Source organism: Zootermopsis nevadensis, unplaced genomic scaffold, assembly GCF_977971745.1.
Source record: "Zootermopsis nevadensis isolate Lab colony 2312 unplaced genomic scaffold, Znev_1.0 Znev_ptg000050l, whole genome shotgun sequence".
Lineage (NCBI taxonomy): Eukaryota > Metazoa > Arthropoda > Insecta > Blattodea > Termopsidae > Zootermopsis > Zootermopsis nevadensis.
In genome coordinates, this window is record NW_028259182.1 from 5,143,733 (window position 1) to 5,158,677 (window position 14,945).

General features: G+C 38.5%; 2 protein-coding genes across 3 annotated transcripts; both read right to left on the bottom strand.

Annotated features, from left to right (window-relative positions):
- Window positions 1-626: 626 nt before the first annotated feature.
- LOC110833471 (uncharacterized) lies at window positions 627-8,366 on the bottom strand. 2 transcript variants are annotated; one of them, XM_022071573.2, is made up of 7 exons: window positions 7,685-8,366; window positions 7,396-7,489; window positions 6,400-7,013; window positions 6,129-6,308; window positions 3,745-4,102; window positions 2,737-3,621; window positions 627-2,618 (listed from the first exon to the last, which is right to left on the bottom strand). In XM_022071573.2, exons 1-7 carry the CDS (start codon window positions 8,225-8,227, stop codon window positions 2,557-2,559), a joined length of 2,736 nt encoding a protein of 911 aa, XP_021927265.1. In that variant the 5' UTR covers window positions 8,228-8,366; the 3' UTR covers window positions 627-2,556. The 2 variants fall into 2 exon arrangements, with proteins under 2 accessions (XP_021927265.1, XP_021927264.1); XM_022071572.2 differs by having other exon boundaries at window positions 7,366-7,489.
- A 2,841-nt stretch (window positions 8,367-11,207) lies between these two features.
- Window positions 11,208-14,844, bottom strand: LOC110833478 (putative RNA methyltransferase CG11342). Its single transcript, XM_022071588.2, has 2 exons — window positions 14,305-14,844; window positions 11,208-13,274 (listed from the first exon to the last, which is right to left on the bottom strand). Exons 1-2 carry the CDS (start codon window positions 14,479-14,481, stop codon window positions 12,684-12,686), a joined length of 768 nt encoding a protein of 255 aa, XP_021927280.1. The 5' UTR covers window positions 14,482-14,844; the 3' UTR covers window positions 11,208-12,683.
- Window positions 14,845-14,945: the final 101 nt, after the last annotated feature.

Below are 14,945 nucleotides of genomic sequence, written 5' to 3' on the forward strand. Positions count from 1 at the left end.
ATAATTATGAAGAAATTATATAAGAATACAAAGTGTATCATTAAAATGAAGGGAAACAATGTTATTATTTTAAGAAATTCATTTTCTTCTGTCTTTCCAGGACAGCAATCTAATTCATCAGTCTCCAAGCTAAGGATACTGAGACAGTTTCATACAAAATACAACATTTAGGTTGGGTAAACACAGGACTTCCTCATGCACCTTACTGAAGTAGTGACCTACATGAAGTGTCCCTTGAAAGTCACAAACAATGGACTCAAAATTATCATCTTCCTCCAAACTTTTAATCCTTTGAAGACTGTTTATAAAGTTTACCGCACAGGCATATTCAGATACTGTCATGGCAGCTGAATGAAATAAGTCTTTGAAATCAGCAATGTCCATACTATCATGCCTGACTGCCCAAGAAAACTATTTTAAAAAAGTTCCTTTTAAAAATTAAGGGAATTTCTTGAAAAATAATGTATATTTTATCTATTCCTTGATACAAAAGATAATAAAACCATGTGATGAAGTTAAAACTATGAAAGTAAACCTTTCATAACCACAAATTATGCAAACTTCCGAACTCCTAAAAATTTAAACATAAAAACAAAGATTACATCAACAGAATAAAATATAAAAACTGCAGTTTTCATTTTATTTATTTAAATTTTTTTAATACATAATGGTAAAATGTTTTAATGCACTCATTACAACTTAATTTACAAATATATTTCAATATTCATTACTCAACTGCATATAATTATGTATATACACATCATATGTACTTAAAAACATTCGTATGCTGTTTTGTTTTTATTCCATTTTACTTTTTTATGTACAAACATTGACTTTATGGGCTCCATACTGCCCATTTAATGAGTACTGCATCCAGATAACTTTGTGACTAATTGATGATCTGCAGCAATGTGGAAGTTCAGATTTCTCGACAGTTGCCAGGAGTCATAGCTTTTGCAAACACGCCACCATACAGCTTCCCCGATTCAATTTCCGACTAAATATAAACAGACTCGATTTTCATTAACAGTATATGGACAAGAAGTTACACTGAACATGGTCTCCATTCAGAGACCAGAGGAAAAGCTACTTACATGCACAGCTGTTCTTCATTTCAAACTGCTCATTATTCAATGCAATTTCATCAGCTGCAAATCACGCAGCTGGTGGAAGCGCATGCTACGTCAAAGGATACAACTTAATTTCTGCTAGTCTATCCAAATTAAAATAAATTAAAAACGTCTGTGTCATGAGTACTTATGTGATCATTAAAAAGGTTCGGCAACACACAATAGTTATTTCTATAATAGTACGCTTCATTTCACCTCAAACCACTGGAGTATGTGTGTGTTTAATACTATATAAAAACTAACATCTGTGATGCTTATAATGCTAATTTGTTTGTAGGTTAAATTTATTTGTGCTGGTAAAAAGAGTAAAGGTAAAGTTGTCCCTGTGCTTAATTAAGCACATCATAAAGATGTACGGGGAAACGGAGCTATAGCTCCACACATTTTGATTCTCAGCAGCAGACTGAGCCGAGTGATCAGCTTCACCCCGTGGCTAATTTATAACCAGGGAAAGGAGCCCCAGTACCAACAGGATAGGAGGCTGGGTGGGCCCCAGAGCTGATCTGGATGTGATGTTCTTGCTAAATAGTCTTTATAATGAAATATCAAAGTCCAAGACAAACAGAACACAGGAGTGAGCAAATGGAACAGAAATATAAAGTAGTGTGCAATTCATTATTTAAACACGTCAAAATATTTCATCAGAAGTGTTAGTTCAAAAGTTAAATATTCAATATTTATCTCCGATTACCACATATCAAACTGTTGCTAAAATAAAAGACTTATGAAATAACGCATCTAAAAAAAATTAAGGAAACCTGGAACAGCATTTCCCGGCTTTAAATCACTGGGCTGGATAAGTTACAAGAATGCAACCATTACTTGAATGCCAGTAGCTATGCATGCAATGCAGTACACTTGGAGACATAAACACCATTCAATTCATGTTGTATAGTGAACATTGTTTGTACCTTTGCACACCAGACTTCTGCCACATGAACGAACACAAAGAGGCATACAGAAAAGTCGTGTTAAGTCTGGTCACATCTGATGCACACATCTGATGCACACATCTTTCAGTTTGCACTGGGAAAACCCTCTGTAAATCTTACACACACTACATGACATTTACACAATTTGTACAATATTGTATATATATTAATATATTCTGACAGCTTTTAAAAGACGCAATTCTCGCACCTCTGTGGCAAGAACTCAGGAAATGATACCATACAACACATTATAAAACAAATCCTGCAATCTCATCAATTAAATAAGAAAGCTGTAAACAAGTACTGGTTAATTATAATTGATTGCAACAACCCTTTCATGAGGATCATGACGAGTCTCGGGAACGACCGTGACCCGCCGTGTGAAGCAGTTTCCAGTACACGTATGAATGGTAGTGACGTGGTTCATCGCTCACCAGACACGGTTCAGGTGCCTGGAAAACCGGCACCAATTTCTGGTAAGGCAAATGCTGGGGTCACTTCTCTGACGAACACTCTCCTGGCTTCTGGTATGGAGAATAGTCCAAGCGGTACTGGCCTGAAAGGGATAAGTGGTTATTTATAGTCTTAACTTCAGACCAACAGATAAGGAAGCCAGGTACTTACATTACTATAACTGGAAATTTATTTATGTACTGAATTCCTAGTTCATTCACCTTGTTTTGTCATCTCCTCCATTGTATTCTCCTTGCAGTCACTGGCATGGTGATTCTGGCTGCCACAATTATAACATGAAAGTTTCGGGGGAGGAACAACAGTGGAGTAAGTTACAACAGGAGTCGGTATGAACTGGGTTTGTGGAGGCGGGGGAGGAGTCTGGGGGCCATGGTACTGGTATACTAGTTCTCCATTTGGAAATGGGTAAGAAGGCCGGATGTAGCTTCCAGGTGGAAAGCCTGGGAAGATAGAACCAGCGGTTCGCAGTGTTGGAAAATGAGCATGTGGAAGGTATGCCGTGGCAGGGGTGTAAGGCACATTGCTACTGCCACCAGACATGTCAGTCGGCCGAGGCGGAGGATTGTTCCCACTGCTGTTACCGGAATACTGAGGCGGCGGTGGCTGGGAAGTAGAGTTCACTGTCGTGTATGTCACACTGGCATGTGGAGATACTTGGACCATCTCAGAGGGAAGTAAGAACAATTTTCTATCCTCATGAGGGGTATGTGGATGGGAAGTACGTGGAGGGGGCGCTGCCACTTGGGCTCCATTCACAGCTGGGCCATCGCGTCGGCAACTGGGTAGTGACTTATGATTTCCCTCCAATATTACAGTAGAAGGATTAGGACCACGGCCTCGAGGCAAGGTCTGTAGGCCGGGGGGATTCGGTTTGCTCCTTCCCAATCCACCAGGCAAACGGGGTCTACTGCTGGTGTTACTGTTGGAACTACTTTGCACAGGCTGTTGCTGATGGACATTACCCCCTTCTTCCATTCCTACACCGCCCTTCTCAGATGACTCTGGCAACCTCCGGTCCTTTTCTGCACGTTCATCACATCCTGGGCTCCACCTTTCTCCTCCACCAGTCTCTTTCCCCATGTATGCTAACAAACACAGCAATACGAAGAGTTTAGATATTCATTAATAAAGAAAATTAAAACTCCAAACAAACTTCACAGTTCCAACATAACACAGTTCTATATCATATTCATATATCTTCCACTTACCTCTACCGTCCCAGTGAGGAGCTGTAGGCATTGAAGGGGTATCTGGTGGAGAATGACTTGCGCTGGAGCTATCTGAGGCGCTACTGCTGTTGGAACAATGCCGACTTGCATCCCCATCCAAGTGCAGCGCTTGCAGCTGATGGTTCACGCAGTATAACGGCTGAACGTGGCCATGGTAACGAACAGGAGCTGCAGAGGAAGAGACTGGCACAGCAAAGCAAGTGTAACAAGGGGTACCCTGTGGTGTTGAGAACAGTTGTGGTGGAGGTTGTGGGTACATCACAGGACCGCCCTCTAGAGGTACGCTCGTGTACCTTCTCATCACAGGACCGGCACTCTGAGTCTTCCTTTCGGCGACCTGCACACAAGCACATTCAACCTGTACTGTAATCAAGGGACTACGAGCTTCATATCTATGAAGACACACATTTTGATCAGTGTCATCATACAAACAAATCAAACTGCCAATATAGCAAGTATATCACATACCTTCATTAAAATAATTGAGCACAGTGTGGTGTTACAAGTTTGTCTATGATGTGAGGAAATGGCAGATCTTGTAAGAAAACATTTCTACAGATTTACAATAAAAGACAAAAAGTATCACCTATTAGCATCATAAAGACCAGGCTCCACTGGAAACAGACAGCATTTATGTATAAAATCATTCTGCTGTGAGATGCTCCTACATGATTCAGTCTACATACATACTAAAAGGCCAAGAACACACATTCTTAAATTGCTTTAAAAGTACACATGAATTTGATCAGACAATGTTTTCTTTCCCCGCTGAGTACTTTTCAGCATAGGCACTGCTGGTATGAAAGTAAAAGCAAATAACAAACTAAGCAAAATTGGTTTCCTGCAGTCTGTTACAAACTCGTTAATAACGAGTCTGTTATGGCTCTGAAGTGAAATCTTTCGTACAGTAACCGAGACTAATGCATGTGCATAAATATAATTGTGGTACACTAGATTGAAATCATGCAGAAGCACAACACAGCATAAAAACCTGTTGTTATGGTGCAGTTTAAAGAATTAATACAGCCCAACTATTTTAATGAGTGGACCAAAGTATCTGAAGAACATGCTGCTAAGAGGACAAATGACACCCATAAAATGTTACTGTACAGAAGAAAATATGTTTTCAAAACAAATTCTGGATTTGACAAGACTACAGTTTTCTTCAGGAAAAGCCACTCGGCACAGAAAACAGACTGGTTCAATACGTCGAAGCCAGAGATAAAACTATACTGACAAACTGGTGCTTGTATTACAAAATCTTGCCAATGATTTTCATTGTTTTAGTGAGTTATTAAAGTGGATTTCGAAGTAATGTTGATCCACGGTCTTACACTGCAGCAAGCGACTGAATATCAAGAGTGGTAAACCACAAACCAATACAACCAGAGATGATGGAGATCCCATATGTCTAGTTACAAAGATCTCAACAACAACACTAAAGTGAACCAGCATAAAACTAGCTTTAAGATCCTAAACATTCATGAAATTCAATGTCGTTTGGTGCCGTAAAAAATTAGATCAGAATTGCTGCATTAGTGTTGAATCAAACTGAAAACAACAGCAATAATTATTTAATTAACCATAAATACCCAGACTGGAAAACAACATTCTTCACTTAAAAATCAGACACCATCCATTACCCAGAAGACTGACACCCAGGAAACTGGCGGGAAAAATTAATCAACCTTAACGAAATTATATGAGTAGAGCCCATTGATTACTGAAGTTAAGAACCTTCACACCATTGGAATCTTTGCATCTTCAGCCATGCAAACCTATGTACACGCACACATCCAGTTCCACCACGCCTGACAGCAACCCTCCACCTGGAGGGTAGGTAGTTGCCGTACCTGTGCGTACTCTACTCTCACTCGTGTAACTTACAACAGCTAAATGCAAGTAAGTTTCCGAGCAGGGCCAAGCTCCCTGCAGTCGTCTGCCCGCTGTCTCAGCCCCTGAGACAAAGCAACACAACATCTGGGCCTGAATACCGTCTACTTTTCACACAAACACGAACCAGTCCAATATTTACTTTACCTGAAGCAGAGAGCATATTAAAATACCAGCCTTTCCACAATATCAAGGGTAAGAAAGCATGTAATTTAGCCACTGCTTGAAAATTCAATCAGTAATATGCCGCATCAACAACAGAAATAGTCTCGGGGATGAAAGGAGTAAAATACCAACATAAAATAATTATAATAATCAGCATCATGACGTAATGCTTCACGCCAATCAGTCAAACTGATGCAGACACCAACCTGATAAACAGTCACCAGTCTCCACACAATATCTTTTGGAATGCAATTTACCTTATCCAATTTCGCGTAAGTAACGTGTACTTCACGGCCAGTCGTTACCTGTTCCATTTCAACGCCTGCATCAAGTTTCCTCCTGCCTGTATTAGGTGCCGGCTCCCTCTTATCAACACCGCACAGTCCGTTAGTACTGCTCATCTTGGTCATGATGCTTCGTAACTGCATTATTGCGCCACTTGATAAGCCTAAATCCTTCAGCTCATCATCGCCCATACGATGAATCTGTGAACGGGGAGCAACACACAGTTCAAACACCAGTTTGGAACTAGTTCATACAATCAGCAGCAACCAACAATGTGCCGCGAGAACTCACCTCATCTATGCGATACTTCTGAAGATTCTGGTAGTTGGGCATCTCTTTGACCAACGTTTCTCTGAACGAATCTTGAGTCTCCATACTACTCTTCCTGGACATATTACGGTGCTGCTGTGCGGATGGTGGGGCAACACTGGTATCCACACAGTTCTGTCGAACGGCTACACCACTCGAGTGAGAGCCACTCCTATCACCACGGCGATTAGGTGCCAAACTTTTTGAAAAGTTCTGACTCCGATCTGATACCGGTACCACTGGCTGTGTCGGCGCTGATATAGGTGGCTGCTGCATTCGCACGGGAGAGCCAGCACGGCTCGGAGACCCTGACTGAGACGGTGAAGACTGACGGCTCACGAGAGGAGACGACGGATATGGTGAAACTTCGCCAGCTCCTTGTACTTCTGATGGTAATGTTCCATATAGGCCAGTCATTACCAAGGGACCCATTCCACTATGCCATGGGACAGATGATGGTATTGGCTGGTGCCCAGGGGATGAAAATGCAACATGTACACAGCTGGTTGCTGTCAGTTGCTCTGGAGGCAGGCCAAGACCTGGGGGAACACTAAGTCCAGCGGGTATCGAATTTCTTCCTTTGTTGATGTCTCCCGCTGTAAAACAAGTATAAAAGAAATTAATATCCTTCCTATTTTATTTGTAGCAAAGCTTCTCAAGCAAATATTTATTACGCAATGAAGAATGCAAGCTTAAATATCAAATCATCTTACTAATATCTAGAAATATTTACTCCTATTTATGCACATTACACATGAATTTAGTGCAAATTTCCTACAACTTTGTCATTCTTACATATAAGGAACTGTACAGGAAGTGGAACACCCATTCTTCTGCACACGCCATGTCCCATTTCAAACAAAATTCCATTGGACAAAACAATAAAGGTAATCATTTAAATGCAACTGACAAAATTACATTCAATAGGTGACACATACAAATAATTACATGTGTGTGTGTAAATTCTGAAATATTCACCAGCTGAATGAGGTGGAGGTACTGTAATGCCAGGGCAGTGACCAAGTACATCTTGTTGCTGGCAATCTTCAGTTGATGGAGAAGGTGCACAGGGCTGAATGATGCACAAAATAAAAGAAAGTATTAAAATCTTTCAACTAGTTCTTTCTAAAATACGCACACATACACCTTTCTAGTTAAAAACTTGTGACCTACTTACAAACTTGTCACCCTACTTCTTAATTATACATACTAATCATTTACTGATATCTTATTTAAGAATTATTCTGCCTTCATTATGAAATCGTACCTGTAGTGGGGGTTTGACATACAGTAAGCTGATGCCAACTGGATGTTTAGATGAATATATTTTATTTTCTTCATCTTGAAGCTTTACCAATATATTACCAAAAATCGCTTTTTGTTCGTATGAGAAAGCTGGATGATTTAAGGCAAGTGTATACAGAAGTAATAGTTCTTCCAACCGATTTTCATCTGATGATGAACTGTTCGTGGTATTAATTTCACTAATATCAAAGTTTGCTAGGATCTTGTACAGACCATTAGAACATGCATGATTACACGATTTCAACAGGGATAAAAATAAAGCCAATTTTCTCCGAGTTCGCTTATCACCAATGCACTGCAAATCAGATAACTCTGATGAATTATTTGCCCGAACTTCTGTATCCCTTAGCTCATGAAAATCTCGCTTCCCGAGGTCCTCTAGACATGTGCCGAGGAACCTTAGTTCAAATGGAAGGCACATATTCAACAAACTACACATTACATCAATACGTTTGGAGCTAGTTAATTCTTTAAACCATGTCACAACGTCTTCTTTACACACCATTTCCAGAACACATTGATACTATTTGGCTTACTTCTGTTTAAACAGCGGATTTAAGGAATTTTATCACTTTATAGGCACACGATACTAAGAAGCCAGAATTCTCCTGCTAGCCCCATTTAGCATCGCGCTTGCCATCGATACATTAACTAATCTAATCGATCCGCCATTATCGTTTATTGGCGCCACTTTCAAAAATGCATGTCGAAGTATTACACATACGAAGGCATACATTGCCATACATATTTGCAATATATTTACGTACGTGTGCGTTCTACACATACAACTTACACTACTAGTACCTTACAAATTAAATTTCAGTGTACTTTCTGAATTGTTAATAGACTGTAATCGGATTAATATCATAATATTAATAAATAATGGTTCAAAGACATAACCCAAAAATGAATATCTTGTCTGCAACGTATACAAATTTATGTTCATTGTAGACTTTTCACTTTGTAATCATCCCATCAAAAACGAAAGAAAAATAAAACATTAATTTTCTATAACTATAATTAGCACTTCCGTTATTAGATATTATTCGTGCTCTAGCATGAAAGAAAAACATCCTGGGCTTCAAACGGGGCAAACCGAACCCGAGGGTTTGCTCTACGTAGGGGCTTCTAACCAATGTTTTCTGCAGTGGGCTCTTTCTCCCAGGCCTTTGTTCCCTCTAGCTTGCCTCATTTTGAGACTTTGCCCACAGGACTTGCTCCTTGTAGCCTTACCCTCATCGGGCCGTACACTTGCTGGGTTTTGGATAAACCAGGACTGCCTCGTGTTTTAACATCCAGGCCTTCCACCAGCATGCTTGCTCCATGGTGCCCTAGTCCTCTGCTCTTGCTGCTCCAGAGGCTCTGCCCTACAGGCTTCCCCTCTCGTACCTAACCCATTCAGGCTTTCATAATCCATTGCTTTACACTCGCTGGTTTCTGACACCACAACAGAGCTTCACCATGAGAGACTGAACCACCACCACCAGCAGGCTACCTACCGTGATCTTGGCCATGCATGGAGTTAGGCTCCTTTATGGCCTGCATCCCCTTGAAAAAACCACAGGGATCATCCCCCCCACCACCACCAATTTTTCCTTGGAACTGAGGTTCACACTCTTGCAGCTTTACAAGCCAGACCTTTCCATATCATTTTTGCTCCCAGGGTCGAGTTCATACACCTTCTGCTACCTCCTGGGAATGCACACCATGGTGAATCACCAAGCACTTGCTGTTCCACGGACTCTGCCCTGAAGGCCTCCTCCCCATTGCCTGAAAGGACTGGACACCCCTGTGCTTTCACATCCTGGTTGTGACAGTGTGAACTAAGGTCACTGTTGCCAGTGTGTTATGTCATCGTTGAATAACAATGTCTGGTCATATTATTCCAACAACCACCTTGGAAAACACTGTTATCTTTGATGATAGTGTTGCATTTGTTTTATCAATTGGGGAATTTCAGCGAACTCCAAAGAGCACACCTTTCCATTCACTTAGGAAGAGAGGGTGAGTTCATAAATGATAGCATGTTTTATGCCATAATTCATGCTCCAACTGAGCATACAAATTACTATGCAAAAAAACATATTTTATGAGGAACTACATCCTGTATGTGGTCAATTCCATTAGTATATTTCAATGAAAAAGTACTTGTCAAATTAACCGTTCAGAATAGTCGTTAGAGCAGCAAAATTTGCCCCATAAAAAATTCAAAAATATACTAGGACTTCTCCTCATGGGTAAACAATCAGATTGATGCATGTCTTGATAGATAGAAGATGGCATTTAAGTATACTTGACAGTCGATCTTTTAGAGAAGCTGACTGTGATGCTGACCACTAGTGTGCGCGAAAATTGGGGGAACTGTTGGTAAGGAAACAAGCAATGTCGACGTTTGGTATGGAGAGATTTAATCTCAAGAAGCTAAGAAGTTAAGGAACATCAACATGTCAAAATGCTAAAGAGATTTACAGCTTTCAAAAACACAGATGATAATATTGGCAACAACGGCACTTGGGAAAATATTACAGAAAATATCAAAACTTCAGTCAAAGAGAGTCTACATTAGTACACGATAAAGTAATATAAATCATACTTTCATGATGAATGCTTAAAATTCAGACAAAAAAATGCAGGCTACATCGCGGTGGGTGCGGAACACAGGCCAAAGGAATGAAGATAATTTAAAAATGTTACTATAAGAATTTTGTAGGCATTTCAAGGACATTTATTTGTGGTTTATTTAATTATATTGTCAGTAGTTCAGACTATATAGTGTTGAATGATAGTTTAATTTAATTTCGTTTTATAGTCATCCCTTTTAGTCATCTATTGACACAGTGTATGTCAGCAAGGTACAAGACCTTACAGTTTACATCTTTTGGATCACATCTTTTTGGCATTCCTTTACGCAGTGGATGATTAATAACTGATAAACTGAGGACATTGAAGGAAGCAGTTATGGCCTAATTTAAGCAGAACTACCATTGCAATGGGAAAGAAAATATTTCTACATATTTCTAGGCAAACGATTCTAAAAGCATTCTTATACAGATTATTCATATTTTGCCATTTTAAGTAAATTTTTTTGTCTTTTAAACAGCTGGCTGTGGAGACATTTATATTTATAAATTCATTTATAATGACCTTTATAATATTCTGGTAACCTTTGTTAATTAAATGGATAAATGCTGTGGTGAACAATTTTGAGTCCAGTTTCCAAATGGCACTTATTAGGTAGAAATGGCCAGAAAGACAGAACATGATAACCTAGAAATATACTCTTTCATTACAGTTTCACACGTTCACAACAAGTTGGCGTGTTCCACTGGAAGAAAAGGGAAGCTTTGTGATTGTACTCATTGACTTTCAACCCAGTACAGATTAGTTAATAAAAAAATCCCTCTGCTGTGGATAAAAGATGTCTAACACTTCCAATATTCAGGCTGTTCAATAATAGTAAATAAAATCACTTGTGATGGTCAGAGTACATGGTGTTTCGGTATACATATATACATATATATATATATATATACACATCTTTATTACATTCCATGTATCCATAAGTTAGTCAGATGACAAGATGTAGAATAAGTCATAATAATACAATACATATTATACACATTACAAGTGCAATTCAAACTCTTATGAAAATTATAAATTATTTGTAAACATTAGAAATTCATCCTCAGAGTAAAAGGAGTGCATAAATAAGTGTCTACTGTAAATTGTGCCTTTTTTATTTAGAAGACTTATGAGACTTGGTGAAAACTGTTGAAAATTTTGATTTCTGCATAATATGCACCCTTATGAAAATACGAGGGGATGGCAATTGGTCTGTGAGGCTGATTCTTATTCCTTGTGTTGACATTGTCTACAGCAGTACAAATAGTATTGTCTGTACAGTCACGTAAACATTATCATTCCATCATCTGGCATTTTTATTCTTCAAACTGTACTGACTTTTATATTTTTCTTTGCAAGTATATCATCTAATTGATCTTCTTTGAAAGCAATTCCACGTACATTCCATGTGGCAATATTAAGTATTCCCCTCTTTTTACATTTATTCGTAACCGTGTTTAAGCCTAAGTAGTCATCATTAATAGCTGTCCGGGATGTATTTCCACACCAACCCAACATCCAAAAAATTGTGTAGCTTCAGGACAGTATGTATCTGTGTACATAATAATGTCTCACAGAGGAAAGCAACTTACGACCTGGTAATACTTCTGAAAGTATAAAATGTGAACAGAAGTTAGGTTATATAATTAAAGACTTGGGAATCTTACCCAATTTCATAAACACAAATGCAAAATGTAAATAATATGATAATGATTATGTGGGAATCCTTGAAATTCATAAACGAAGAAAGGGGTTGGCTACCAACATAAATACATTGAGCAGTAAGTGTCATATCATGAATTCTGCTGTAACATTTCACATGAGTGGAAACAGGGCGTGTGAAGTAAACTGAATGCTGGTATCTGATATGAAGAGCATCAGGAAAGGAAGGGGAGCAAATATATGCGCACTTATACTTGATGTTGTTCACTTATCACTTGTTACACAAGACTTCCTAATGTTTACTGAATTATGTGTTTCCTGCAGTTTTGTAGTACCAAGCTTCAATTCCCATGCACCAGTGCAACAAAGGTAACATTATAAGTTAACAATTCATTAAAGATAAATATAATTCAGTAAAAGTGTTTCTTTGCATGTTCATTACATAAATGTTAATGCTGGAATCTTAACTTTAAAAGATTAATACCAATTTACTGTTAATTATATATCCACTGTAGAGTGTATCCACACATTAACGAAAAAACTGTTTTTTCTTCTTAAGTTACATGAATATTTTCCCTGTTCGAAGATCTAATAACGGCTCCCATCACTTCCAGGATCGAAAGACACGCAATGAGAGGCGCTATTACAGATAAAAACTAAAGAATAATTTCAAGTTATCATCCTTCTGACGAAACTTTCTTAAAAAATAGAAGTTGCCTTCCCCATTCTGTACATACAGTTTCTTTCTCAATCTTTATAAAGTTACATTCATTGAGGAAAATATTTTCAATGTCAAGAGCTATTTGATCTCGCATTTTTAAATTTACGAATTTGGGGAAACTTCCTCCAGATCGTTTCATCCGACGCACAGCAGATTTATAACACTTCCATGGCTGAGGTTCAATAACAACCATATTAGTTTGCATTGACACACTAATTAGAAACTCTTTTAATCCTTCATCACCATGATTTAGGTGTATCCACATTGTAACAGAAAAACAAAAGATGACATCAAAATAATTTTTACTGCATTGTTTCAAGTACAAGGGAATAATACCCTCTCTGTCTCTCATATAATTAACACATTTATACGTAACATTTGAGGTGTATTTATTAGCATCCTCAGCTCTTGCTATCAAAATAGGATCCAAATCTATGCCAAGAATGTAAGAATCAGCTTTTCCTTTCCTCTCTTCACCGACTTCCACACTGGGAGCAACAAAAGAGAGATGTGTTGAAAGAAACTTGTATAATTCTTGTGTCAAATCCTGTAAATAATTAATTTAAAGTATTAGTCAAAATATTAATTCAATACGCAAATACAATAAGAAAAGCTTTAATCCTAGACAAATAAGGGTGGTTTCTATCTCAGAAAATACAACTTGAAATACTGAACTGAAACATAACTGGCGTTTTCATGGCAGTGAATATGTGAACTGTGATCATCTGAGCTACGGCAATGTGTAGTCTGAAGGCTGCAGTCAGTAAAGACACAAAACTGTCAGTTGCTTTCCTTGGTTTCAGATCTTCCATCTCAGCATACAGAAAGTTACTCTAGTCATCAAAAAGTCAACTGCCACCTTCAGAGTTAAGAAAGGCAGTAAGTGATTAATTCTCCACTCAGGCTTAATATAACCAGTATCATTGAATAACTGATTCTGAAAGCTTCCACACTTCATATTTCTCTAACGTTTAATAAGCACGTGTAAAGGTGTAGACTTGGCTATGAGATGAGCCCCAATAAAAAAATCAAATGCAGTGATAGGTTAGGGTGGTACATATGGTTTGTGTTACATCTTTGTTACTTCTACAGTATAGGATCTATTTTGTAATTATGTTGAAACATATGGTCTTAATAAAGGTAAGGCAAATTCTACTGAATTCCAGCACCTTTATCACAGATTCAGTTCTGTATTTTATTCGTAACACCCAAATTCAGACAGGCAGGGGGTTATAATAATTTGTTTGGTCCAAAAACAGTAAATAATTGTCTCGAATGACAAATACGAAAATCGCTATGGTAGATAGTGATAATGAGTTTCAAAACTGTGATTTGCAAGACAAAAGCTTTATGACATATTTGGGTTTAGGGGAACTGGAACAGTCATTAACACTCATCGAAGCTCATGTAAATGTAACATAGTCAGTCTGATGGGTTAGTTTTTAAGCAAAGACAGAACCGTCAGCACCAACAACCAACACAGTCGTTCAAAAGCAACGGTATAGTCTTCAACAAGCTACTTCATCGCACAATATACTCAACTCAATGTTAACACAATTAACAAAACATATATTTACCCCAGAATTGCATCCTATGTCCAGACACACAAGGCTCTGAGCGCTCTTTACTTTCCACAGATCTGTCGGTAATAACTTTAATCTACTTTCGGTAGAATTAAACTGATAATAATTTATAAAATTCCCATGCCTAACCGCACCTGGGTCATTTCCTTTAAAAAGCAGATCACCTGCCATGTTACATTTCTCTCAACTTACTGAAATGTGAACAGATATCACGGATATCAAAACGTTCAATTCATAGGTTAGTCTTGCGCTGCTGTTGAATCCGTGATAACGCCATGGGCATAGAAAATCCCACACAACTTTAAAGGTTGGCAGCACACCTGTCTATGACGTCACGCATACATATCCTTGTAATCTATCTTCAACGGAAGTTAATCAACTATTTATTATATCTAAAACATTGTCTTATGCTTCGTTGCCAGCAATGGACGAAAATCTAAAGTGAATAGGCATGGCATATACCATACTCCTCCTTTCCCACGCAATTCAAAACCCATCAAATTAGTTTGGCGAGACAGAACAGCACAAGGATGCAGCATCCGAGTACGGATTTGGAGGAAAAATGTTTTTCGACTACGTATTAGCTGACGCACATAGGAAAAGCAGCAATGAATACGTGTCTTCTGGGTTGTTGT